This window comes from Ceratotherium simum, chromosome 5, assembly GCF_057802395.1.
Source record: "Ceratotherium simum simum isolate JZ-2026a chromosome 5, ASM5780239v1, whole genome shotgun sequence".
In the NCBI taxonomy this organism is placed as follows: domain Eukaryota; kingdom Metazoa; phylum Chordata; class Mammalia; order Perissodactyla; family Rhinocerotidae; genus Ceratotherium; species Ceratotherium simum.
In genome coordinates, this window is record NC_141904.1 from 92,608,172 (window position 1) to 92,633,621 (window position 25,450).

The following is a 25,450-nucleotide window of genomic DNA, read 5'->3' on the forward strand; positions in this document are numbered from 1 at the left end:
AAACTGTTGAATGAAAAAATATTTCCATACATTTGATGGGGAAATATTATATGCATTCTATCCCAACTCAAGACATCCCCCAAGTTTTCACAGATGGAAAAATAGATCAACTGAACAATGACAAAAGAAGCAGCAATTGAAAGGAAGTCGTCACAGCTGGTGCATGAAATGTGATGTGGGGCTGGCCTGGCGCCCCTGAAGATGAGGGGCGGTGAGGGGCAGGGGGGGCAAAGCCAGTGTGGCGCTCTGCTGAGCCCACTGCAGCTGAAAGCAAAGGGGAACCAGTAATCCTGAGCCCATCTTTATTTAAGATGTTATTTGGTTCATCACGAAGTTTTTGCATTAATTGTGGTGTTTTAAAAAATATTACATTAAAATATTGCTGATCTTGATTACTTAGATTTTTGGTGCCCTCTTAAATTTTGTGTCCTCACTTGCCTCACCCTAGTCCTGGCCACTGAGCCAGTCGTTACGTGAAGTATGTCTATGATGTAAAATATTTTTTCACCCATCCTATGCTATCCTCCCCACCTGCCAAAAAAAATAAACAAAATGAAGTCTTTACATATGCTCTCTCTACCTGAAGAACTCCTACATAGCCTTCAATGCCCCGTCTCACTGCTATAGCAGCTGAGGAACCCAAGGAGGGATGAGGCTGCCATCTGGCCGCTGGCATCGTGCAGCTGGGAGTGCTCTCGCCAGGTGGGGAGGCCTGCTCTTAGTCCCTGCAGCAGACATTCTGCAGGCGCCACGCTGAGCCAGGTCGGCGCCCTCAGCAACACCGGTGCCTGCGGGGTTCACCATCCGAGACTTGCATCGTCACTCTGCACCTGGGGCTTAGTCACCCGCCTTCCTCCTCTGGGAGGCAGCAGGGTGTCCTGCACGTGGGCCCCGGAGACCTGGGCTGGAGCTCAGCATCGCCTCCTGGCTTTGAGCGAATCACTGAATCCCTGAGAGCCTCAGCTGACTGTCAGCCTAAATGGGAGCAACAATACCAACCCCAAAGCTGATGTGAAAATTAAATGTGGTGCCTGTGAGGAAGCTCCCAGCACCAGCAGGGGCTCAACCAGCGTGAATTTCAATGTGAATTTCCATTCTTCCCTGGAAGATAGAACTTGTGCAATTTGGGGCACAGTTGGTAACTTTTCCTTATCTACAGAGTTTTGCAGATGCACACGTGTTCCTTATGTTCTCTCCTGATTCCCTGGCCCTCAAAGGTAGTTGGTCACCAGACCTCGTTGATTTTGTGTCTTCAGTGGCCACTGGTTCAGTCTACCCTTCTTCATCCCACTGTCCCATCCCTAGTCAGGGCCCTGCCTTACCTTCAGCTCATGCTCACCTGCTTTCTTGGTGTCTTCCAGGTGGATCCTGAGCCTGGGTCTCCCCTCCTTGAAAGCCTTGGTGTGCACACTTGGTTCCTGCGCGCAGCCTGATGTCTCTCCCTGCTCCCTGAGCCGTCCTGTAACGTGGGCACCTGGCTTATTTCCCAGCCTCCCTTGCATTTAGCTGTGGCCATTGTGAGGTTCTAGACATGAGCTGAAATACTAGATGTGATCTCCGGTTTATTCCTTGAAAGGTGCACGCCTGCCCCTTTCTTTTCTTTCTGCCCCATCTATCGGCTGGAACGAGGACGCAGTGGCAAGAGCCGGAGCAGCCACTTTGGACCATGTGCCGGGAGCCACGTGCTCCAGGCTGCCAGGCGGTGAGAGGAGGACGCTGGCTGCCCACCCCCAGCCTCCATTTTGGTCATGGGTGTGTCTGCCTGAGGCCACAGCCTGCTGGGCAGCACCCCCACAGGGCAGCTCTCTCTGTCAGGCTGTCCGCTCCCCCCATGTGGCTGGTGCTGCATGGCACCTATCCTGTGGGCTCCCTTCATTACACTATCCTTGGATGGATGCACTGAGGGTGCCCTCGGTTTCCTTCAGCTGCCCTGCAAGTCCCAGTTCTGGAACCAACCTGAGCTCTCTCCGCCCCCAAGTCTTGCCTTGAGCCCTCTCGGCTGCGCACCCCACTCCTGCTATCTGCCCACTCTCCCTCAGGGCCACCTCTGGAGAGCCTGCTGGCCCACTGCGCGCTCCCATAGCCCCTCTTCCTGCCCCACCGCTGTTAGGCACTGTAGTGGCAAGTTTGTGTCACTCTTGGGCAGCCCCAAGGTCGGCATGGCGCCTGGCACATTATGGGCACTCAAGTAGGGAGCTTCTGATGGTCCGTGAACACTCACAGGAGGCAGGAAAGGCCAACAAAGGCAGGACGCTGCCCAGGTTTGACTCAGTTAGGCTCAGGGTAGACTTTGGTCGGCTGTAAGTAGAACACAGACCTGGGGGAGCAGACTGTCCTTCAGGTCTACGCACTGTCTGAGGGGCCTCTGCACAGAGGGCAGGGCCAGGGCAAGGCCAGCTCCACTCCACGTGCAGGGCCCCGTGCGGAATGGCTAGGTGGGGCCTTGTCCAAGTATGATTGAGGATTTCGACAGCAGCAGCAGTGCGCTAAACCAAATGGGGGCCCCTTTTAACGCGGGCCCCTGGGTGACTGCATGGGTTGCACGCCCACGAAGTTGACCGTGTCCATCACCCCAGTGTGAAGCTCAGGGTCTGGCTCAGAGAGAACATTTGTCCCCCTGTTCTGCTCCCAACCCTGTCCCTCCTTCATTCTCCAACTGGCTCTCTCTCTGTCTCTCCCTTCCACCCTGCCTCCATGGACAGATATGTCCTGGGGGCCCCCCGAAACCACACAGAGGTCTAACGCAGCACACAGGCTCTTGCAGCTCAGTTCCAGTGCGGGGACAGAGAGCTGCCCAGTGGTCAAGCAGAGCAGGGGTCGTGGCAGAGGGCAGTGAGTGTGCTGGAGGAAAGGCAGGCAGGGAAGGGGCCAGGGTGGGTGTGATGACTTTAGACAGGGTGGTGGGAAGGTGGCCAGTGGGGAGGCTGGCTTGTGGGGGCTGGCGGGCACAGGAGCAAGGGGGAGCAAAGGTGGGGAGGCACAGGCCCAGGGCCTGCCGGCTCGGGACACGTCTCACTATCTGAGTGAGACGGGAGCCACCGTCTGACTCATCTAACAGCCCCTCAGGCCGCTGTGTGGAGAAAGACTGAAGGGGGGACAGGGGAGACCCTAAAGATGCTGCTCTCACCACTCCTGGCTGTGCTTTGGAGGCAGAGCCGATAGGATCTACCTGCTGCTGGGTCAGGTGTGTTGGGAGACCGGGGAGTGGAGGAGGATGTCCAGACTTTTGGCCTGAGCAGCAGGGAAGCTGGGGTTCCCTATGCTGAGAAGGGCAAGGCCGAGGTGGAGCTGCTGTGGGGGTGAAGCTCAGAGCTTGTTTCTGGACGTGTCGGGCATCCGTGGGACTGTGGAGGAGACGGTTAGCAGTGGAGTCGGAGCTGGGCGGCCAGGGCTCCACTGGTACCCAGCGTGGTGGAGGCTGTGAGAAGAGTGTACGAGTGGAATCTGCTCCCCAGGCAGTCCCCAGGCGTGGAGGAGAGAATCACACCCACACACGTTGGTTTGTATTGGATGACCGGCTCAGCCCAGACTCTCAGCATTATCTTGCAAAAGGGCCTGCTGTTCTCTCTGCAGGGAACACTGTAGTCCTCGGTCAGACAGACAGACAGACAACACCATTCAGAAAACATCTGGTTTATTAGGATGAGCTGTGGCGCACATTGGTTCCTTTAACAGTTCTAAACTGATATGCCTGTCCCCACTCACAGTACACGTGTAGGGATGTGGCTGAGCGGCAGTGACAATAACAAACCGGTAAATTGCTCAGAAAATCATTGTGATCCTAATGGGTTTATGTTAGCAATCAGCAAGAGAAAGAAAAGGTAGCGAGCGTGGGGTCTTGCCTCGCGGTGCTGAGCAGAGCCAGGTGGGTTCTCACGGCATGCTTTACTGCTCTCACCATGAGCCCCAGTGCGCCCCAGAAGCTAAGGGTGAAGCTGGGGCGCCGCTGGACAGGAGGGAGGCTGCCCATCCCTGCAAAGGAACAGGGCCTGGTGGGGTTGGGACCCCCCACTGGCTGCAGGCGGCATCTTTTCATGAAACCCCTTTCTGTGCAGCCCGCATGACCTCTGAGTCATGGGGGAAGGTGCTGTGTCCACATCAGCGCTCAGGCCTAGTGTCCCAACTAGCCTGTCCCTGCCCCCAGGGGTTTGGCTCAGCAGCGTCTCCGGGAGCCCCTCCCTGGCCTTTGCCCTCCTCTCACTTCTCAAGGCCAGAGAGTGCATGACCTAGCTTCCCTTCCAAACCCAGCTCCTCTGCGTGGCGGCGATGGCACAAGTTTGAAGCTCCGAACATCAGCATGGAGCCGTCAACATTGAGGGTGAACTCAAGTCAAGATTCGCACAGCCTTCCAAGGACAGGAGGGGCGGGAAGCCCCGGAGTGGCTGTGTGGGAGACTCCAGACACAGCTCCTGTCTGCCTCCAGCGCCCGGTCCTGATTCAGCAGGCGAGCGTGGCATGGTGATGTCCCCTGTCCCCTCTCCCAGACTAGGAGACTGTCCCGGTTTCAAGTAACTATTTTCTTTTAATATAGGCGATTCTTTAACCAGATATGTAAATACGACTGTAAGAACTTTCATATAAATAAATTCATGCATCAGAAAGATTCCCGCTCAAAGCATGTGGCTGATATTTAATTTGGGAAATGGCATTGCCGTCACGTGCTTCTGGGAGAGGTGATGGGGCCGCGGGGTGGGGACTCTGTGTGACCTGTGCTATCACAGCTCCAGGCTCCAGCTTCCAGATCTGGGCTCAGGAGTGTCTGGCAGGTTTGGGGGTTTGTGGGTAGAGTTTCTGCTGTTCCTTAGCTGAGGAGCAGAAACATTCACACCCAGCTGCCCAGCTGAGCGGGCAGGGGCTCACCTGCTTTCTCAGCGCATTTTTTACATTTTTCTCCTCCAAAGAGAAGCCAGAGAAACAAGATGGGGTGACGGAAGCCGCTTTCTGTGGGGATCTGGGCCCTGTGCCCCCGGGTGGACGCCTGGGCACTTTGCCCCTCCCAAGGGGCAGGATCAGGAGAACATAAACCCTAGCCCCTGTGCAGGCATGACCTTCAGCTGCGGGCTGGGCCGCCCGCCCGAGGGGACCAGCTCTGGCTCCACCATGGTGCGGTCAGGGTCTCTGCAGGGAGGGCAGAGGGGCTCCCCTCCCTGGGAGAACAAGCCCCAGAAGAACAAGGCGTGGGTCAGGGGCAGAGTTCCCGCTGCTGGAGGAAGAGGGGTGGGAGCCCCAACTTCCCGCCTCCGTGTCAGGGGCCCGGCAGGGGGAGTGGCCGCCACGGCCTTCGGGTCCCTGACTGCACCTTCCATGGGGTTCAGGGCCCCTGGCGGCCTCCCTGCGGCTGGGCAGGTGTCCCCCAGTGGCTCCGCCCCCCCCACGGCCACATCTGCACTAAGGGGCCTCATGAGGTCACAGCGAGTCCACTTGAAGTGGAAGCGCTTCCGCGGTGGTGGTGTTCCCCGTTTATTGCTGCCGCTAAGTGAGGGCCCAGGGCGGGCGGGACTGGGGGTGGCACCGAGAAAGGTCAGGTGTGGCTGTGGCCTCGCTGGGAAAGGGTGGCTCATCGGCTGTGGCCTCAGCCAGCCGGCAGCTCTGGACAAGGCCACCGCGTTGGGACTCTCTTCTCCCGCCACCAGAGGTAGCTGTGCTGCCAGCACCGAGGCTCCCAGGGCGGCTGTGGCCCAGGTGGGTGGGGTCCAGGGACAGGCCTGCCGCTGCCCCTGCTGGCGCTGCCCACCTGCCTCCCAGGGGCTCCTGTGCCTTCAGGCCCCCCTTGTCGCACCCACCCAAATAGTCTCTGTTTTAGAATATACATTATATATTAGACATTTCATCGTCAATACAACTGTCCCCTCATCGTGTCAGGTAGAATTTGTCCCGGGCGGAAAGGCAGCCCCTGAACACACACAGCACTCGGGGCGGCTCCAGCTCCCCTGGCAGGAAGGCGGGGAGGGGGTCTCCTGCCTAGTCCCCCTTCTGGGCCAGGCCTCATCTTGCCCCAAAGCCCAGCTCCCAGCCCACAGGAACTGCCTTGGGTCACGGGTGGCTACTCATTTTGAGGATGTATTCGGCATTTTCTGGGTCTCAGAGGGCACAGGAGTCTGCCCGGGGGAGCTAACACTGGCCACCCCAACCCATGGCCAAAGAAGAGCCACTGAGCAAGGCCCACGGGGGAGGGGTACTGGGGGGGTGCTGGGGGGGGGCAAGAGGGGAGGCCCCCCCCAGTTATTGCAGTCAGGTGTTCCGGGAACGCCAGAACTCCTGGGAACCTGTGGGAGCTGGGAGAAGCAGGCAGAGGCTGTGCTGTGTTCTCAGGACATTTCGGCACATTCTGTCTCCAGAAGACTGCCTGTGACCCTTCTATGTATCTGCATAAAGCGTCTACTTCTTAAGGTAGATCCCGTGGCAGACAGCCTAACACAACAAGAATGTCTTTTTTTTTTTCTTTAAGTAAATTGCACTAGGGGTTCCTCCAATTTGTGTTTTGTTTTTTTTTTTTTTTTGGCAAGCCACATCTGAGAAGCTAGCTTCTGCCCTTCCTCTCCCTGCTTCCCTGACCGTGGATGGCTGCTGGGCCAGGGCACTCAGGGCGGGGACCCCCTCCCTGCCGCCACGGTCCTTTGAGAGACCCACATGTTTATTTCACGGAAGACGGAGTTGGTTACTTCAGGAAGCTCTTTGTGGAGAACGTGGTAGGCACCTTCGTAAATCTGCAATTAGGAGAGACAAGAAGTCAGGGCTACAGGATGTGACAGGTGAAGGGAGGGAGACCATGGGCAGCGGATGGAGCCCTCCAGACTCTCTCCCCACACCCCAGGACCCCCATCTTCATGGTACCAATGCCTGTTGATCAGATGATGGTTCAAATAAACGAAAATGTCCCAACATGTTCTAGCACTTCCTCTCTTACATCAAATGCACACCTTGCCGTGATTCCACTTCTCCCCCCAGCTGTGGATGTGGGCTGTGCCTCCATCTCAGAAGGGTGACTTCCATTTCCTGTCTCCATTTCCTTGCCTTCCGTTTGACCTCAGTTTATCCCAATCTGACTCTCACTCCCACCGATCACGGCAACTGTTTTTGGCACAGGCTCCAACGACCTTCAAGTTGCCACAGCCAGGGAACACTTTTGTTCTTGTATGATGTGGCTTCTCAGCATCATTCAAAAATTGACCAGTGTAACCTTCTAAAAACACTTTCCTCTTGTGGTTTCCACGGCTTTCTACTCTCCTGGTCTTCTTCCTACCTCGCTACCAGCTCCTTCTCAGTCTAGGCTGGACCACCTGATTGACTTCTATAGGCTGGTGTGGCCTAAGGGCGTGGTTGTGGCCCCATGCGCTCTCTCTCTCCCTAGTAATCTCGTCCAGTCCTGTGGCTTTAAAAACCATCCATGTGCTGATGACTTGGAATTTCTACCTCCAGCCAGACCTCTCTCTGAATGCTAGATGTGTATATCCAACTGTCATTCCCAGTTGAATTTCTAATAGGTATCTCCAAATTAAACCATTGTAAAAAACACACAAAATTTACCATCTTAACCATTTTTAAGTGTACATTTCAGTAGTGTTAAGAATATTCACATAGTTGTGCAACAGATCTCCAGAACTTTTTCATCTTGTAAAACTCAAACTCTGTATCCTTCAATTCTCCCTCCTCCTTCCCCTCTCCCCAGTCCTTGGCAACTACTATTCTGCTTTCTACCTCTATGATTTTTGACTACTTTAGATATTTCATATGAGTGGAATCATACAGTATTTGTCTTTCTGTTTCTGGCACATTTCATTTAGCATAATGTCCTCAAGGTTCATCCATGTTATAGCAGGTGTCAGGACTTCCTTCCTTTTCAAGGCTGAGTAACATTCCATTGTCTGGATAGACCACATTTTGTTTATCCATTCAACCTGTCGATGGACACTTGGGTTGCTTCCACCTCTTGGCTATTGTGAATAGTGCTGCAATGAACACTGGTGTTCACACCGTTCATTGCAAACGGGTGTTCGAGACCCTACTTTCAATTATTTTTCCAAATTTCCTTCATTTTTGAGGAAGATTGGCCTTGTGCTAACATCCGTTGTCAATCTTCCTCCTTGTCTTCCCCCTTTTCCTCCCCAAAGCCCCAGTACATAGTTGTATATCCTAGTCGTAGTCCTTCTAGTTCTTCTATGTGGGACGCCCCCTCAGCATGGCTTGATGAGTGGTGAGTAGGTCCGTGCCCAGCATCTGAACCCACGAAACCCAGGCCACCAAAGTGGGAACGCACAAACTTAACTGCTACATCACTTGGGCTGGCCTCCATTTTTCCAAATTTCTAATGGCACTCTCTAACAGGTATCTCAAAATGGAGCTCTCGATATTCCCCAGATCTGCTTCTCCCCCACTGCTACCCATCTCAGAATAGGGTGTCACGGTCTCCTCATTAGCACAAGCCCAGACCCCAGGGTTCATCCTTGATCACTTTGATTTCATGCTTTCTCCTGGTCTGCCAGGTCTCCCCCGCCTTTGTTGCCCCACCCCAGCCCAAGCCCTCCTCTTGGCCTGGGCGACAGCGCCATCGTCCACCCCATCTCCCTGCCTCCTCTCTTGTCTCCACATGGCAGCTGGAGGATGCTTTGAGAACTGACATCAGCGCATGTCACTCTTGGGCTCAAAGTGCTCTTGTGGCTTCTTCATCGCACTCAGAGAAAAAGTCCAGCTTTCTCCTGCTGCTGAGGCTCCCACCCTGCCACACGCCGCCTTGCCCTCGCTCCGCAAACTGCCACACGCTCTTTTGGTTGTTTGCATACACAGGAACTATCCAGTCTTGGGTCTTCACGCTTGCTCTTCCCTCGGTCTGGAATGTTCTTCCACCACTCCGGTCACTGTCAGATCTCAGGCTTGCCTGCTCCGTCTGAAGTAGGCGCTTCACCCTTCCTCTGGCCCCTACTCAACCCCCTGCTTCATTTCCCTCAGGGCACAGACCCCTCCCTCGTCATCTGTTCAGCTGTTTGTTTCCCACTCATCCCCTTAGGACATGGGCTGCATGGGAGGACAGGACTTGGCCTGTCTTGTTCTCTGGGCCTGGCACAAAGTAGGCGTCTACTGAATACTTGAATGAAAGAAGAAATGAATGAATGGTGAGTGAATGAATAAATGAGTGTCCTTCCTGGACTCCTTTCATAGGGTCAACAAGGTTCCATGCTGGCGAAGGGCATGATCCGTGTCACCTTCACCAAAACCGCAGTGTCCGTCGTGTTCACAGTCTCTAGCACTAATAAGATCCAGCTTTCCTTTTCCTTTTTCTCCATCATTCTGTTCATCCACGAGTCCGTATCTGGTAGCTGTGTGGGCCAGGGTCTGCAATTCATAATGGCATGAGGGAAGCACTTGATGGTTCGCAAAGAAATGAGAGTCTTTGTTACCACAGTGTGGAGCGAGCTAGACAGTGTACTCAGGTCAGAGGATCTGAGTTCAAATCCCAGCCTTGCCTCTCAGTAGGTGTGGGCTCTGCAATGACTGCCTGCTTTCTTTATAACTGAGTGGGAAGTGGCCCTGGACCCCGAGCCTCCACACAGCCATGGCACAGGCTGTGGCGGCACAGTCCGGAGACATGTCTCCTCATGAATGTGCCCTGGGGCTGTGCTCTGCCGGACTGACCAGAGAGAGCCACCTTCAGGGTCAGCTGTCACTGGATGGTACACAGCAGGCGCTCTGCTCCCCCCACCCCCCCATCCTTCCAGCTGGGGCTCTTCCCAGTTCAATCAGACAAACAAAACAGGAACTTCTTGACCCCAAAACAACATTTTCCATCTCAAAAGGCCCTCTGAGTTCGTCCACTGCGGTCTTTTGCATCTGACTTGCCACGTGGCTAAGCCGCAGTTCCTGCGCCCTCTGAGGGACTCGCTCTCACAGATTCCCTTGCAGATGAGACCCTGACAAGTCCCAGCAGCACCTGTGCGCCCTGAGCCCATGACAGCGGCGCAGGATGCCGACCCAGGGAGGCCGGGCACCACACACGCCCCCGGACCTGGGACACGACAAAGCGGAAGACACTCTCCGGGGGGACTTTTTGCTCAATGGCCAGTTGCAGCTTCTTTTCTTGACCATGACATCTTCTGAGTGTTCTCTCTTTCTTCCTTTCGAGCTCATTCATGTGGACAATCAGCTAAGGACTCGTGTACTCTCTTACAATTACAGATGCCTCGTATTCCTGGTACTTACTTCCCAGCGGCCCGGCTGGCCCCTATCCCGAGGTGCCTTGCCTGGGGGCGGCCTGGGGGCTCTGGGCAGACGTGCCCAAAGGGATGCCACCTCCCCTGGCCTTGGGGAAGGGGGCAGCTGCTCACCTTAAGTGTCTTGTCCTGGCTCTTAGAGGACTCCATGAGCAGATAGGCCCCTTTGCTGTCGCACAGGCGGTCAGCAGAGCCCTGGAGCAGCAGGAAGGGCAAGGTCAGCTTGGGGAGGGCCCGCTCTACCCGCGAGACGGCATTGAGGAGCTGGATGCCGAAGCACACTTTCAGTCCCGCCCGGCAGATGAGGGGGTCCGCGTTATAAATGTCAACCTGGAAGGAAAGGGAGAGAGGGATCCATCAGCTCAGGGGCGGGGGCTCCCCTCCGGAGGCCCAGATCTAGTTCTTGTACTTCCTTCTGCTCTGGCCGGAAGAGCCAATTCCATTCAAGTCAGCTCTGTCTGGGGAGCGGGTGCCGAGAGCCAGCAGCTCCGCGGCCAGCCCCTCAACAAACCCGACCCAGGCTGCTTTCTCTCCTTCCAGGCTTTGTTCTATGCATCCCACATTCATACATGTGCCCGTAGACAGGGTCAAATATTGTTTTTCTTTTTTAAATATGAGCAGCATCATGTTGTTTCCTCTGATGACGTCACTCAGGAGGAGCTCTGAAGATGTTTTGGCGTTAGTCTGAGTGGACGTTTTTTTCTCTGTCTCCCCTGACTTAACATCCGCCTTGTTGACGGGGGTAAGGGGCACACACAATGTGCGGGAGCAGTGGGGGCCATGCTGGCCCGTGGGGCCAGTGTGAGGAGCGGGCACTGCTCCACGGGCTTCAGGAGGTGCCCAGTTTCCGTGCCCTCTGGGCTGCAGAAGGCTGCCTGCCGTTCTGACAGGGAGGGCTGCTGCTGTCCTGCGCTGTGGCCATGTCTGCTCCTCTTCGGGACATGCCTGGAGGCTGGGGCCTCCCTCTGCAACCATCAGCCTGCCAGGGACCGGACTCTCACACTCTCCCTGCCTGTGGCTCAGAATCTGACCCAGCCTTTTGTGGGGCTACCCCAGCACCCTGTCCTTCGTTTCTGGCTTCATTCTTCTTGCCTCTAGGGGACAATGAGTTGCCTGCTTACTATGGCCGAGCTGGGGCATCTGCCCCACAGGATCTGGGTGAGAAGTTTCTAGAACTCTCTCAGGCCCATATGGGTGGGTGTGAGGCCATGACTCATCTTCACTCACTTCCCTCATCCTTGCCAGTGAGTTCTCAGCTGGTTGGAGAAGTACCACATGGTGTCGGGACTGGGTAAGGGAGCACAGGGGCCACGGGGACAAGGAGCGCAGAGACAGCTGCCCTGTGAGGCTGCCAGAGTGTCCACTGTGTTTCAACTCTGATTCTCCAAGGGTGGGGGGCTACATCTCCCCTTCTGTTGCCACCGCCTACAAGGCCTCGGCCAGAATTCTGGATGCGTGCTGAGAGGGGACAGGCTGTCCTTGGTCACTCCTGCCATCCCTGATTCTTCCCATGCTGGGGACCATGCACAGCAAACGAGACCATTTGTGAAAAGCCACATGAGACGGATTAGCCACTTCCTGCAGCTGAACTGGCACGAATCCTGCAGGGCCAGGCCATCTGTTTGGGGGGCTGAGAGGACAAGGTGCTGGCAGGGGCAGTGCAGGGGCAGTGCGTGGCTGCAGCAGGGGCTCACTCAGGGTCTGCAGGAAGCCCTGTTTGGAAAGAGGGCTGTGGGGCCCACGAGAGAGCCCTGAGCCTGGAGTCAGTGGAGAACTGACACTAACGACAAGGGCAATGGCACTGCGGCACCACTGACCGGCACAGACTTCATGCCCAGCATGGTGCCAGGGCATCACGTGCAGGATCTCATTTAGCAAAAAGAAATAAGCATAGCTAATATTTCTGAGCTCTCCTGACATGCCTGGCACTAAGTATTCAACACGTTTAGCCTTCATAAGCACGCTGTATGAGGGATGGCTCTCACTATCCCTGTTTTACAGAGGAGGAACCTGCCTGTTATTAGTTACCCCAGTTCCTGTTCTCCCCTATAGAACCCCGGATGTTTCCTTTGGAACACAATCACCTGAATAAAGACTACATTTCCCAGCCTTCCTGGCAGCCAGGCGTGGTCACGTGACCAGGTTCTGACCAATAGGAAGTAAGCAGCAGTGCCCTGTGTACCCTCGGTCAAGGGCTTGTCCTGCCTTCGCCGCTTTCCCTCCTCCCACTGGCCAAAACACTGGGCCGAGTAGGGAGAGAGTCGGGGCCACACGGAAGAGGGCTGCACCCCGGAAACAGTGAGCAAAAACATGGGTGTCATTGATGCTGAGACGTCACCATACAGAGAAATAAGCTTCTCTCCTGTTGAAGCCGCTGTTGTCCGGGGTCTACATCCCAAACGGACCCAGGCTCCAGAGCCCATTCGACGCTGGCTGTGGGGTACGTGTCCTGATGAGTGCACAGGGCCAGATCCCGTTAGACCACCTCCCTCCTGAAGCAGCCTCCACTTTGCCTTGCTGACCCGGCGTGTCCCAGGCATGTAAGGCCCCTCGGGGAGTCTGCTCCCGGGTTCAATTGCTCTGACGGCCCACGTGGCTTCCCCCTCTTGGCTTCATTTTCCCTGTCTTGATCACGTAGGCCCTGTTTACACAATGGCCTATTTTGGGCCTGGGGAAGGAGCTGCCAGATGTGTGGGGGAGAGGGCAGGCCCCCAGTGCAAGCCATAGCCGGGGCAGGAGGCGAGGAGCAGAGGGAAATGGACCAGGAGGGAAGAGGAGGGCCATACCACGTAGGGAAACTGAGGTTCAGAGGGCCCAAACCCTCCCCTCAAGTAACCATTCTGGCCCAATCATGGCGGCCTTTGTTTTTTCAAAGCTTAAGATCTAAATCCACCAAAAGTCCTCCTTGCCGGGAGGGTGTTTCCTGTCGCCCCCAGGAAGGACACAGTCAGGGCTCTCCCTCTAGACCAGGCCCCAGCCCAGAGCACCAGTCAGCAGAACAAGCCCATTCAAAACCAAAGACCAAAACGTCAGTCCCCAAAGACGACACAGTCTGACTCCACTTCTATGACATTCTTGAGACAACAGAATTAGAGAAACGGAAGACAGGTTAGTGGTTGTCAGGGCTAAGGAGGTGGGGGTGGGAAGGAAGTGGGTGTGGCTATAAAAGGGCAGCACAAGGGGTCTCTGTGGTGATGGGATGGACAGCATCCATGTCAGTGTCCTGGGTGTGATGTTGTCCTAGAGTTTTGCAGGATGTCACCACGGGGAGGAGCTGGATAAAGGGTACTTGGGATCCCTCTGTAGTATTTCCCATGACTGCATAAGAGTCACAATTGTCTCAAAATAAAAAGTTTAATTAAAAACCCCTGACAAAGACCCAGTCTTCGGCACTCTCTCTCACATCTCCACGCACCCTGCCCCCCTCATTTTTTGGACCACGACTGCTCCTGCCAGCTGAGAACAGTGTCTGCTGGGGGCGTACCAGCTGCAGGCTGTGGATCTGGGTCAAAGTGACCGCACCTTTGCTCCAGATGACCGACCTCTGGGGGTGCCTCCACTGGCTGAGACTTGGAGCCTTTTTTCTTGGGGGCTCCTCTGAACGATGTGACGAAGACTGGAGGAGTGAGGACCATCCAGCCCTGACATTTGTGTGAGGGGCTGTGTGATCCAGGCAAGGCTTTTCTCTCCAAGACTCAGTTTGCTGATCTGTGGAATGGGGCTGATGGTGGAAGCACCTCAGAGGACGTGGGGAGATCCAGTGAAAAGAAAGAGCCCCAGCGTCAGGCCCAGGGCCTGGCCCACAGCAGCGTCGAGGATGTGTGGGTTGCATCTGGATCTGATGCCGGGAGGCAAGGGGAGGAAAGACACTCTGCTTGAGGCCTTTCTACCCAGAGACCTCAAGCCACACGACCTTGGGTGAGCCCTACTCCTCCCTGGGCCTCAGTTTTCCCATTGAGGGGACCTGGAAGGTTCCTCTTGGGTTTGAAGTTTCAAAGCTGTGAATATTTTCCCGGCCTCCTGTGGGGTGTCAGTGATCCTCTAGTCCCTTCCCTGTTTCCTGGGGCTCTGAGAGCTGTCAGCAAGGTTGAACTTGACACCCAGGAATATGCCAACTGGGGCTTCTGACTTTTGAACACTGTCTCCCTGGGGGAAGAAACTTTGCACAGTAAATAGAGGTGCAATCCACAGCCAGAAGTTTTCTTAAACTTTTGGTTGAGCAAAATCCAGGCCCCACCCCTGCAGTCAAATCTCTTGACCTATTTTTAAAAAATCTGTTCCATGATGGATTGCAAAATTACATTTTTAATTAGAATAATATTAAAAGTAACTAACACAGTGAGCCCTTAACTCTGCGCCAGGTGCTGTGTTAAAGCACTTGTGCTTGCTCATCAAATCTTCGCAGCACCCCTATGTAGGGACTATCATTATCATCACCATTTGACGCATGAGGAGACGGAGGCTCAGTGAGGCTAGGCGACTCACCCAAGGTTACACAGCAAGTAAGGGGGAGAGCCAGGGTACGACCCTAGGCAGTCGGGCTCCCCCCTCAGCACTGTTAACCACCCACCATGCTATGCTACCTGCCTAGAGAAGAGAAAGTAAAGGTGGGGCCTGCGGACTCACGGGACAGCCAGGATGTGGAGGTGGCGCTCCTCAGAAAAGAAACTGGTGGGTCCCTGGTGAGGACGATAAATACCTGGGCCTGACGGAGAGTGAAGTGACTCAGTGGGTCCCAGAGGGCGCCCCCCTTCATCACAGAGTGCCACAGGGGATGGGGGCGCCCTTCTGGGCACAGACAGACGTGCCCACCCCAAATGACATTGCTTCCCACCTCACAGAGCAATACAGCCCAGCAGGCCTAATCTCCAGCAGTTCCCCTCAGGTACGCACAGATATGTCTACAGCTGGGTTTTCTTTACCCTCCTTCCCTCCAGCCCCCTCCCTTTTCCTGTGGAAGCCTCACCCTTCCACTTGTGCTTTAGAGCTTATCCCAGGATTCCCACCTCCTTCCTCTATTGTTTAGATCTCTCTTAATCCATCCATTTTCACCACAGGGAAATCAGATAGCCTTCTCTGGCATACTGGAGAGAAGGTGCACAGCAACTTGACCCAAGTGATCTCTGTGAAATCTAGAAACTTGTGGGAACCCTAAAATGAATTGGCAGGTCTTTGCGGAGACAATCTCTTCATTCCCACCCCCGCCCCCATCTTGAATGGCAGGAGACACGATTTGTTATAGAAAGAGTTGGAGAAAGAAAATCCTCTCCTGTGCACAGTGACTTCCATCTCCCACCTCACGTGGTTTTCTCAGCCCATCACTCTTAGGCTAATTAACATCCACTCCTCTTTCAGGCCTCGGCTCAGACATCCCCCCTCCAGGGAGGCCTTCGAGACCCCTCACAGGCTCTCATGGCTAGCGGTCCTTCTGTGGCCCCACACTCACGCCGCTCCTTGATCAGGGCTTTGTGCCCCTGTCAGTCCCCACTCGAGTGTCGCCCCTAGGGCAGGGTCTGCCTGTCCTGCTGGCCGTGTCCGGGCGCAGGAGGCCTTGGTCAGCATTGGCTGCAGGAGTGGACGAGCCAGCCTTGCTCTAACCCAGCCCGAGGAGGGCCCGGTGCAGACCCGACGGCAGCTGGGAACCCCGGGTCGCTAGCTCACAGCTGGCAAAGGGCTGTCACAGCTGGAAAGACACTCAGCGCCTCAGAGGAAAAGTCCCTCATCCCTGCACTCAACAGAGCACGAGTGGGCGCGAAGGAGGGAACCCCGGAGATCAGGTCTGTGGAGCTGCCGCCCTGCTTTCCCTGCGGCTCACGGGCTGTGTCCTCACCAATGCGAGGCTCGTGGAATATTCTAAGTGCAAATAAGTACTCACCATGGAACCTGGTCTCAATACAGAACGTACGGAGCGCAGGCATGTCCGTGGCCAGCACACGCTGCCTCTCTGCACACGTCCCCTCCCCTTGGGCCTGACCAGTCTCCTCCAGCGGGCTTACCGCACTCGACCGCCCACACGCTGTGCCCAGACTCCCCCAGGACCCCTGCCCCTGAGAACCCTGCCACGCTTCTCACCACGCAGGGCCAAGTCCAAACTCCTCCCGCGGCTTGGGAGGCCATGTGTGATGGGGCTCCAGCCACCCCTCCACCCCCGCCCTCAACCCTCTTGGCCCCCCTGCACCTCTGGGCCCTTGCATGGCTGTCCTCTCAGCTTTGGCTGCCTATAGAGTTCCTCTTCTCTTTCGACACTCAGTTCAGGTGCCCCTTCCTCCAGGAAGCGCCCCTCCCCAGGGGCACCATGTGCGCCCTCCCCATCTCCACTCCTTCCCAGGCTGTCTTCATGTGCTCATCTTCTGCACCTAAGACTGGGAGCTGCCCCTGATGTTTCCTGTTTCCAGATGGCCGCTTTCCCACGCCCTTCCTCCTGTCTGCCGGCAAACCCCTGTCCCCTCTTCCAGGCCCAATTCAAGTGTTTCCTCCCATCCATAGGTGCCCAGACACCATCGGTGAAACTGCGCTTCTCTCCCCTGGGCCACTGTATCTTCGCCGACACCTCTTTAAAAACAGCCATGATAACAAGAGCCCCTGTCTACCCGGGTGTCCATGCTGTGCCAGGCCGCTGTGCGGAACCCCAGGGGACCCGAGGATCAGCAACACAGAGTGTGGTTTCCAAGGTCACACTGTGGCGCAAAGAGCCGGAGCGGGAGAGCTGGGTCCAGCCTCGGGCCTTTCTGCTGGGGGGCTCATGCACATCGCATCCAGCCCTCCGCCCGCCTCTGTCCTCTGTAACAGAGCCAGTGATGCGCTTTCCCCCGACTGTGACTTATCAGAAGTCCTGGCCTCTAGCCCAGGGCCTGGCCCGAAGTGGGAGCTCCACCCGAGTTAGTGAACATGGTGTGCCGCCTGCACGATGCAGAGGGTAGATGAGGGCCCCGCCTGACTTGGCAGAAAGCCTCCTCGACCCACTGGACCAAAGCAAGCCCTGCTTACCAGGAGGCCCGAGTTTCCGCTAGGACCGCCGGAGCAGGCGCCCAACTCAGTGGCTGAAATTTCTGAGCCAGACAAGAACCACTGGAAATAAGGACGCCACAGTTCCATTTTGATGTGAAGAGGATTAACCAGGATTAGCCTACATGTATGAATTGCCCCTGAACCAAGGGTATGTGAATTACTGAATATTTTTTCCCAAGAATTACTTTTTGCTATTAAAGCTCGAACTCCTGGACATCCTGGTATCTGGTTTTTTGAGCAATGAGCTGGGCCGGCTAATCACGGCCCTGGGCACGTGGGCACAGGCAGTTTGCACAAACCCACCACAGGGCACTGGGGCCTCCTTCTGGAGGGCTGAGGGTCTTCACAGCCAGAAGTGATGCAGAAGGTCATCACTTGCTCCTTTGAAGTGGAGGTTCCTGAAGTGTGACCCTAGACCCAGACATAGCTCCTGAGTGGTCCCCAGGGGAAGGGAAAAAGCAGCCACCACATTCACCACCCAATCACACCATCCATGGCCACCTCTTCACAGGCCCAGGGATTGAATAAATCATAAGAGAAACAACAAAGAATCCCCGGGATCTTGCAGGACCACTTTCATAATTGCTGGTCACAAATCAGCAAGATCATGTAGTCTTAAGTCTTAAGATCAACAGTTGGTGACAACTAAGGAATCAGAATCCGGACCAGAGAGAAAAGGATGATAGGGAGCTATCGTTATTTTCCAAAGTGTGATATGGTATAGGGTTATGTGTAAATGTCTTTATTCTGGGTCCTTCGTTTAGGCAACACAGGCTGAAGTATTCAGGGGTTAGGATCATGGTGTCTGCAACTTACTTTCAAAAAGTTCAGCCAAAACAATGTATCCACTTCATGACATTGGATTTGGCAATGATTTCTTGAATATGACACCAAAAGCACAGGCAACAAAAGAAAAAAACAGATAAATTGAATTACATCAAAATGAAAACCTTTTGTGAATCAAAGAACTAGTGTGGCAACTCACAGAATGTGAGAAAATATTTGCAAAGGGGTTAATATCCTGAATATATAATGAACGCCCACAACTCAACAACAAAAAAACAACCTGAGTAAAAAATGGACAAAGTACTTGAAGAGACATTTCTCCAAAGAAGATATACAAATGGCTAATAAGCACATGAAAAGATGCTCAACATCATTAATCACTAGGGAAACACAAATCAAAATGATCTGGCAATCCCACTTCTGGGTATAAACCCAAAAGAATTGAAAGCAGGGTCTTGAAGAGATATTTGCACACCCATATTCACAGCAGTATTATTCACAATAACCAAGAGATGGAAGAATCCCAGCATCCAGTGACAGATGAATGGATAAACAAAATATGGTCTGTACATGCAATGGAATATTATACAGTCTTGAAAAGGAAGGAAATTCTGACACACGCTACAACATGGATGAACCTTGAGGACATTATATCAAGTGAAATAAGCCAGTCACAAAAGGATGAATACCGTGTGATTCCACTTATGTGAGGCACCTAGAGTAGTCATACTCCTAGAGACAGAAAGTAGAATGGGGATTGCCAGGGGCTGGGGGAGGGGAAATGGAGAGTAGTGTTTAATGGGACAGAGTTTGAGTCTGGGAAGATGAAAGAGTTCTGGAGATGGCTGCACAACAATGTGAATGTACTTAATGCCACTGAACAGGACACTTAAAAATTATTAAGATGGCAAATCTTATGTTCTGTATATCTTACCACAATAAATTTTAAAATATTTAATATATATATCCATACTCATATCTTCATATCTAAGCATAGATAAAGTATGGCAGAATATTTCCAATTGGTGAATCTTGGGGAGGTAGACATGGGTGTGCGTTGTACTCCCATGTCAACTTTTCTGTAGATTTGAAAATTTCCATAACTAAAATTGGAGAAAAAAGCTGGTAAGTGACTTTGACCTCTCCTTTCCCCACAAGCTCAGTTTTCACATTCTTTATTTTGATTCCCTTTGCCAGCAGGAGCCACCCGTCCCTTGGGCAGGCTTGGGGCAGGAAGACCCCTGTGGTCAGAGTCTCTATTTGGACTGGTGTCTGGCTCAGCCACCTCTCCCAAGCCTTGGCAAGTCAGTTGCATGCAATCCTCATGCAAAGGGAGGTTCAACCCTTGGCTCCCGGACTGCTGCAAGGTGACCGATGGTGTCTGGGAGAGCTTTGCCTACGCTGTGTTCCTGTGTGAGCCCAGCCGAGCGGGCCACTTTCTTCTTTGACCGCACGAAGGTACTGGCAGAGAAGCTTAGCTGGGCCTGAGGGGCCCAGGGAACATCTCATTTTGTCTTGGGTCTGGCTGGCAGCTGGGACTACCCCGACAGTCTCTAAGGAATGACTGGCTTTTCTGCTGCCATTAAGGCTGCTGACCTCAGGGACCTGCCTCTCAAGCACTCAGGTCTGCTTCTCCCAGAGTCAGTGGCGGGAGGAGGGTTGGGAGCAAGAACATCCAAGGGAGGGCAGGTAAATCAACAGACCTCACGTGTACAGGACACAAGAGCAGGTAGATCCATTCACATGTTCCCCCGCCAGCTGCCCCCATACAGAGCTATACACGCCAAGAGATGTTCTAATGGCTCATCATTTTTTCCGTAAGGTATTGCTAAATTATTAGCTGCCTCAAATAGACAAGTCTTCTGTGGGGACTATAAGATAAGAATGATGGAGAGTTACAAAATACACTCAGCTAACTAAACCTGGCGTACTGGAAAGTTAATAACCGGTTCTCGGAGGGGACTTGGGTGGGAGGCTGTGTCCTGGGGACAGAGTGGGAGGCCGTGGCCTATCTTTAGCTGTGGTTACAATTAGTCAAAAGCCTCAGTACAGCTGGGCTTTCCAAGACCTGGCAGGAGCCTTCCGAGGGCCGTGGGCAGACATGGCCTCCCAGCAGTGTGGGTAGAAGACACACCGGGAACGGGGGGGGGTGGGGGGCCTAATCCTTAATGCTGGGCACATCTGGAATGCTGGGAGGGGGTCTGAAGTGGTGGCCGCCCACAAACATGAAAGGAAGCAGAGCTGGCCACTCTGCACAGCTCTCCAGGCACCCAGAACTCACCATATGGCCTGCCAGCACGAATATAAACTAGCCAGGATGCGCCTGGAGGCATCCCAGTGTATTTATAGAGAACAGAGACTTGTTCTAGAAGACAAATTGCCCCAGTATATAAACAGTGCATGTCTCTAGTAGAAGGAGCACTCAGAATGGCAGCGTCTCTCCTCCCGGCTTCTGCCCAGTCCACAGGGCCGAACGATGGAGCACGGAGAGAGAGCAGCACACTCTGTGAGTAATCCGATGGTTGTTGTTGGTTGAGGGCCTGAGGAGACCCTCAGCAACCTCTCCTCCTCATGTCTTCCCCCTGTGTCCTTGGCCGGAGAACTATTTAGAATATTCAAGGCTTTTCAGAGTAGGAGGGATTCAAGGCTTTTCAGAGTAGGAGGGATTCATCGCATTCTGAACAACCCATTGTTGAGGGTGGAATGATGAATATGCCAGTACTCCAGTGTTCTGAGCAGGGACTCTAAAAGTGTGGACAAACATTAAAAAAACCTGAGTAGCAACTTCTTTGTTCCCGGGATTTTAGTGCCAAGAGCACTTGGCTCAGAGTAGAGAGATCTGGGCTCAAATCCTTACTTAATAGCCGTGTGTCCTTGGGTAGGTGACTTGCCCTGTCTGGGCCCAAGCTGCAACAACTGCAAATACTGGTAGTGAGACTGACTTCCCGGAGCTGTGGCGAGATGGAAGGGCTAGTGTGTCTGACAAAGAAGAGGGGCACGACAGTCGTGCGCTGGATGGTGCAGGAAACAAGGCACTCTCTGCCTTTACTCCTGGAGGCTCCACGCGTGCCGAGAGAACGTGCCTCTGTGGGCTGGCAGCTATGGAGTGATGCTGGTGAAGGGTGTCACGCTGACAGTCCTGGGTGGGTTGTGAGAACACTAGCCACAGCAAACACCAAACAAACATCCTGCTTTTGTCATGCGAACGACAAAGCCAGCCGGCTTCCCTAGAGCCAGACTTCCAAATCCCTGCAGGCTCCCTGACCCGCCCGCACCCTGCGGCCCCGCCCCCGGACCTGCTTTAGTGAACATGGTACGCAAACGTTTCTTTCTGAGGCTTTTACAGCTGCAGGGTTCTGTGGGAAATCTCTTAGCTAAAGATGTGCCTGGAGACACCCCGATGTGAGACCGGGCGGTCCTCTTCTGAACACATTTCCTCCCGGGCGCTGCTATTTTTAAAGCTCCCCAGAATGTTCAAAGGGAGACTCAGAGTGGCGACAGGTAAGGGGCTAATTCTCTCCGCTGAGGGATGGCAACTCTTGCTCCTTATTTATTCCAACGGGGGAGCAGCCACCTCCCTTCCTCCGAGTCTTCCCAGCAGGGAAATTTATTAGTGTTTCTAAAGAATCATCCCATTCACCCGACTAGTCAGAAACCCGGTCCATGACAGTGTGCAGCTGTGGGTGCGGCGGGGACGAGCAGAGAAGGGAGAGCCTGCATGCTGTGTGTCCACACCAGGCTCTTCCCTTTTTTATAAGGCCTTCAGTGGAATTTTCCATTTTTTCAAAAATGAGAATAAAGCTCTACAATTAGCTACTTTTAAACAAAGAGGGTTTGGAATCATTTCATTATCTCTTTTTTCCTTCCTCCTCGCCTACGTGTTTTCAGGTGGTAAGATAAACAACTCGGATTTACACCTGGATCTTTCCTCTCAAAGATCTCAAAGGGAAGTCCCCCCCCCCCCCGCCCCAGCCCATTGTCATCCTAGCACAGCTGCCACAAAGATAATTGGTGTCACCACACACTGCACATTTAAACCAGAACCATTCTTCAGGACGCTGGCAGGTGGGGGAGGCCCTGTACCGCACTGAGGTCTCCTCACAAAGTGAATCCTGCACACAGAGCAATGGCCCCCGCCACAGGCTTTGTGGACCAGTCACTGTACAACAGGAAAATGAGCTTAATGATTATAAAAGCCAGCTAGAAGGAGGCACCCAACCATGGACCTTTACTCCAGTGGGTTCAAATTCTAGCTCTGCCCCTGACTGGTTGTGCAAGCTTGGACAAATTATTTAACTTCTGAGCCTCAATTTCCTCATCTGTGAAATGGGGTTAACGTCGATCTCATTCACCTCAGGATTAAATCAAACAGCATATGTTGGGCCTTTCTGGGTCCTAGTGGGTCAAATTTGGCCCCAAGATGTGGGTTTGGGAGGCACTATGGGTTCTAAAAATTAAATTAAAGAATTTTAATTGAATGTGATGACTTGGATGGATCAGATACCCTCTGGCTCCCACAGGCCCCACCGCTCCCTAGAGTGTCTCACCAGCCTGGTTCATAAACAGCTGAGTCTGGGAGGCCTGGGAGTTTTGACCCCTGATCAAGGATGTCTCCTTCCTACACAATAGGGATGACTCTTGTTTAGCTGCCCACTCTCTGAGTGACTCAGAGGCCAGGAGGTCACATTTTATAATGAAGCTAGAATCCAACTGCTCAAGTCCCGGAAATCCGAGAAAGCCAGCAGAATGCCAGAGCACCCCACTCCATTGCCCAGGTCCTCAGGGAGCCAACAATTCCGTGATTCCAAATTCCTAAGGCAAGAGGGGAAACTGAGGCAGAAAAATGGCAAAATGATTTGCTTAATGCTGAAGCTAATCCAGTATCTTCCCAATGCCCAGGGTTGCCTCTCACCAGCTAGCCCCAAGCCTGCAGGAGGCTGCTGCCCCCACAGACAGAGCCGGGCTGGACCACACCCACTGAGTTCTCAGGTTAGCCCCGCCAGCGGGTGACCCTAGGCAAGTCCTCTCACCTTGCAGAGCCTCAGTCTGCTCATCCAAAATATGGGGCTGCTGTGCGTGGAGGAGCGTGCCGCGCCCGGCCTGGCACAGAGCATAAGGGCCCAGTCAAAGGGAGGGACGGTGCTGGCCTTTCAACAAATGGGAAGTGGGTGGGCTCGCTGAGCAGTCTCCAGGCTTGTGGACTCTGCTCAGGCCCAGTCCCAGGCACAGGAATTCACCCTGACCCTTTGTCCATGCTGCTCTTGGTGCCTGCTCCCAGAGGCCGTGACGCCAACTGGAGGGCACGACCTCCCAGCCTCTCTCCAGCGCCACCTTGCCTCTTTTTTCTGAGCTTCTTTCAGCTGGTTCTGCCTTTATAGAAGGCAGTACAGGCTGTGACATCTTCCTGGCAGGGCAGTGGCTCCTGGGAGACAGGGTTCACAGGGTGCCTTATGATCTGACCTCAGATCACCCCTCACCACTCACCTGCTGCCCTCTATATTGTGGTGGAACCAAACTACTGGCAGTTCTGCAAATAGGCTGTCCTCTCTTCATGCCAGGTCTGTACCAGTGCTGTTCCCCGGCAGGGAACCCTCTCCCTCTGACCCCCCTTCTGCTCCGGCACGGGCCCCCACCAACCCGTGGACATATGACTTTTGCCCTGGCCTGAATGCATTCTTCCGTCCTCTGCTACCACTATCCCAATTCCCAGCCCCCCTTCCTGGGGATTGCCCTTCTCTACTCTCAGTCTATGAGGTTGGGTGGGGTTGACACTGCCCCCTTTCCTGGAAGTCAGCCAATAAGATTCAGCCCTGAGGCTTTTGTTGGAAAGAGGTGCTATCTTTCCGCTGGAGCTGCTCAGGTAAAGCTGCTGGTGGCCAGCTTTGTCTCCACTTGGGGAAAGTTTGGCTGGGAATGAAGCTAAACCAGGGGATATGAGGGCTGGGGAGAGGAGATGGTGAACAAGACTTCTGAGCCCCTGGATCCAGCCATGCCTGAAACCTTTAGTTACATTCATCAATAAATCCCTCTTTTTGCTTATATCACTTTGAGTTGGGTTTCTGTCACTTGCAACCAAGAGACTTGGCTGATACACACACAACTTCATCTGGTTAGCTCCTTTGCATATTTAGGACACAGCTCAGGCATCACAACCACTCATCCCTTCCCACCCAATTCTGAAGCCGAGCGACGTCTCACACGTCTTCTTGTCCCCATCGCTTGCGCAGGGCCTTGGTGAAAGGGCAGCACAATGCCGTGGACAGAGCTAAAACGTGGATTTCCCACTAGGGCTGCTGCCCTCACTCTCTCACCTGCCCCCAGCGACCCCAGGTTTTCGGAAAGATTCTTACCTCTGTCTTATTCCGAGAGAGCATGCTGGTGTCAATCGGGCCCAGGGACATGTTTGGCAGGACAAAGTTGAGAACTTTCGCAGCAAAGACCTACCCGGGGAGGGAAAACAAAGGGTGTGAGTGCAGCGGGACCCACGCCCAGCTCTGCCCACGGGACAGTTTACAGTAAATTAAAGAAAGTGACACCCAAGCTGAACATCGGCCAGGTTTGTTTCCAAGGCTGAACACCCAGGACTCTGCCTGCTCTGATTCAGACAGCCTCCAGCTAGTCTGGCTCAGATCCGCCGTGGGTGAGCCGGGCCAGAGGCGGGCCGCTGCGGCGGGCGGCAGGGACGCCATGCCTATTTTTTGCCTGCTCCAGCTTCTGTGTGGTTGCCCTCCCCGAAATCACTCATCGGTTGTAATTTTGAATTACTTGCAAGAGCTGCCCACTTGAGCTCTTGTGCACAAGCCACTTCTCAGGGGACCCTAAAAATTCACAGCAGGAGCAGAATCACCCAGGTCAGCAGAGAGTGAAGTGGGATAGCTCAGCAGGCCCCAAAGGAGCAGCTCTGATCAGAAAGAATCTGTTGATTGTCTTGGTTTCTCTCAGAAGGAAACAGAAACAGCCACCAGCCCAACTAGCAGACGTGTGGCAGAGGAAAGGAGACTGGTTGACTCCTGGCTCTGCTGCCTCGTGCACTGAGACAGGACATCTGAGCATCACTGAGTCTCCGCTTCCTTAGCTGCCAACGGGGACCTTGGCACCCTCCAGAGGACCACTGTGTGCAGAAGTACCAGACACACAGTAAGTGCTCAGTCCACGCTCCTTGAACTTGAACCTGATGCAGGTACAAGCCTTCCTACCCCACCCCATCTCTCCTGCTGGATCCGGTGTTTACCCAGGAAAAGCATGACCCTGGACCGAACACTTCTGCCTGCAGACGGGGGCTGTTCTCATTTTTGCACTGTGCACAGACACTTGGGGATGAAAGATGCTATTTCAAAAGTGAGCTGTGAAATGCTGAAATTAGAATCACATGGAAGGTGGCGAGCAGTGAATTCTCGGTCCGTGTGGAGAGCGCACATCATAGAGCTAAGACATCACGTCCCCTCGGTCCC

The 25,450-nt window shown here is 54.0% G+C and overlaps 1 protein-coding gene across 1 annotated transcript in view; it reads right to left on the reverse strand.

The window, feature by feature from the left end:
- Positions 1-6,195: 6,195 nt before the first annotated feature.
- MGLL (monoglyceride lipase) overlaps positions 6,196-25,450 on the reverse strand; it is a 113,293-nt gene continuing 94,038 nt past the window's right edge. The window contains exons 5-7 of the mRNA XM_087431637.1: positions 24,350-24,439; positions 10,320-10,535; positions 6,196-6,707 (exon numbers count right to left, since the gene is read on the reverse strand). Of these exons, the coding sequence (XP_087287763.1) occupies positions 6,582-6,707; positions 10,320-10,535; positions 24,350-24,439 (432 nt within the window). The 3' untranslated portion in view covers positions 6,196-6,581. The remainder of the gene's footprint in view (positions 6,708-10,319; positions 10,536-24,349; positions 24,440-25,450) is intronic.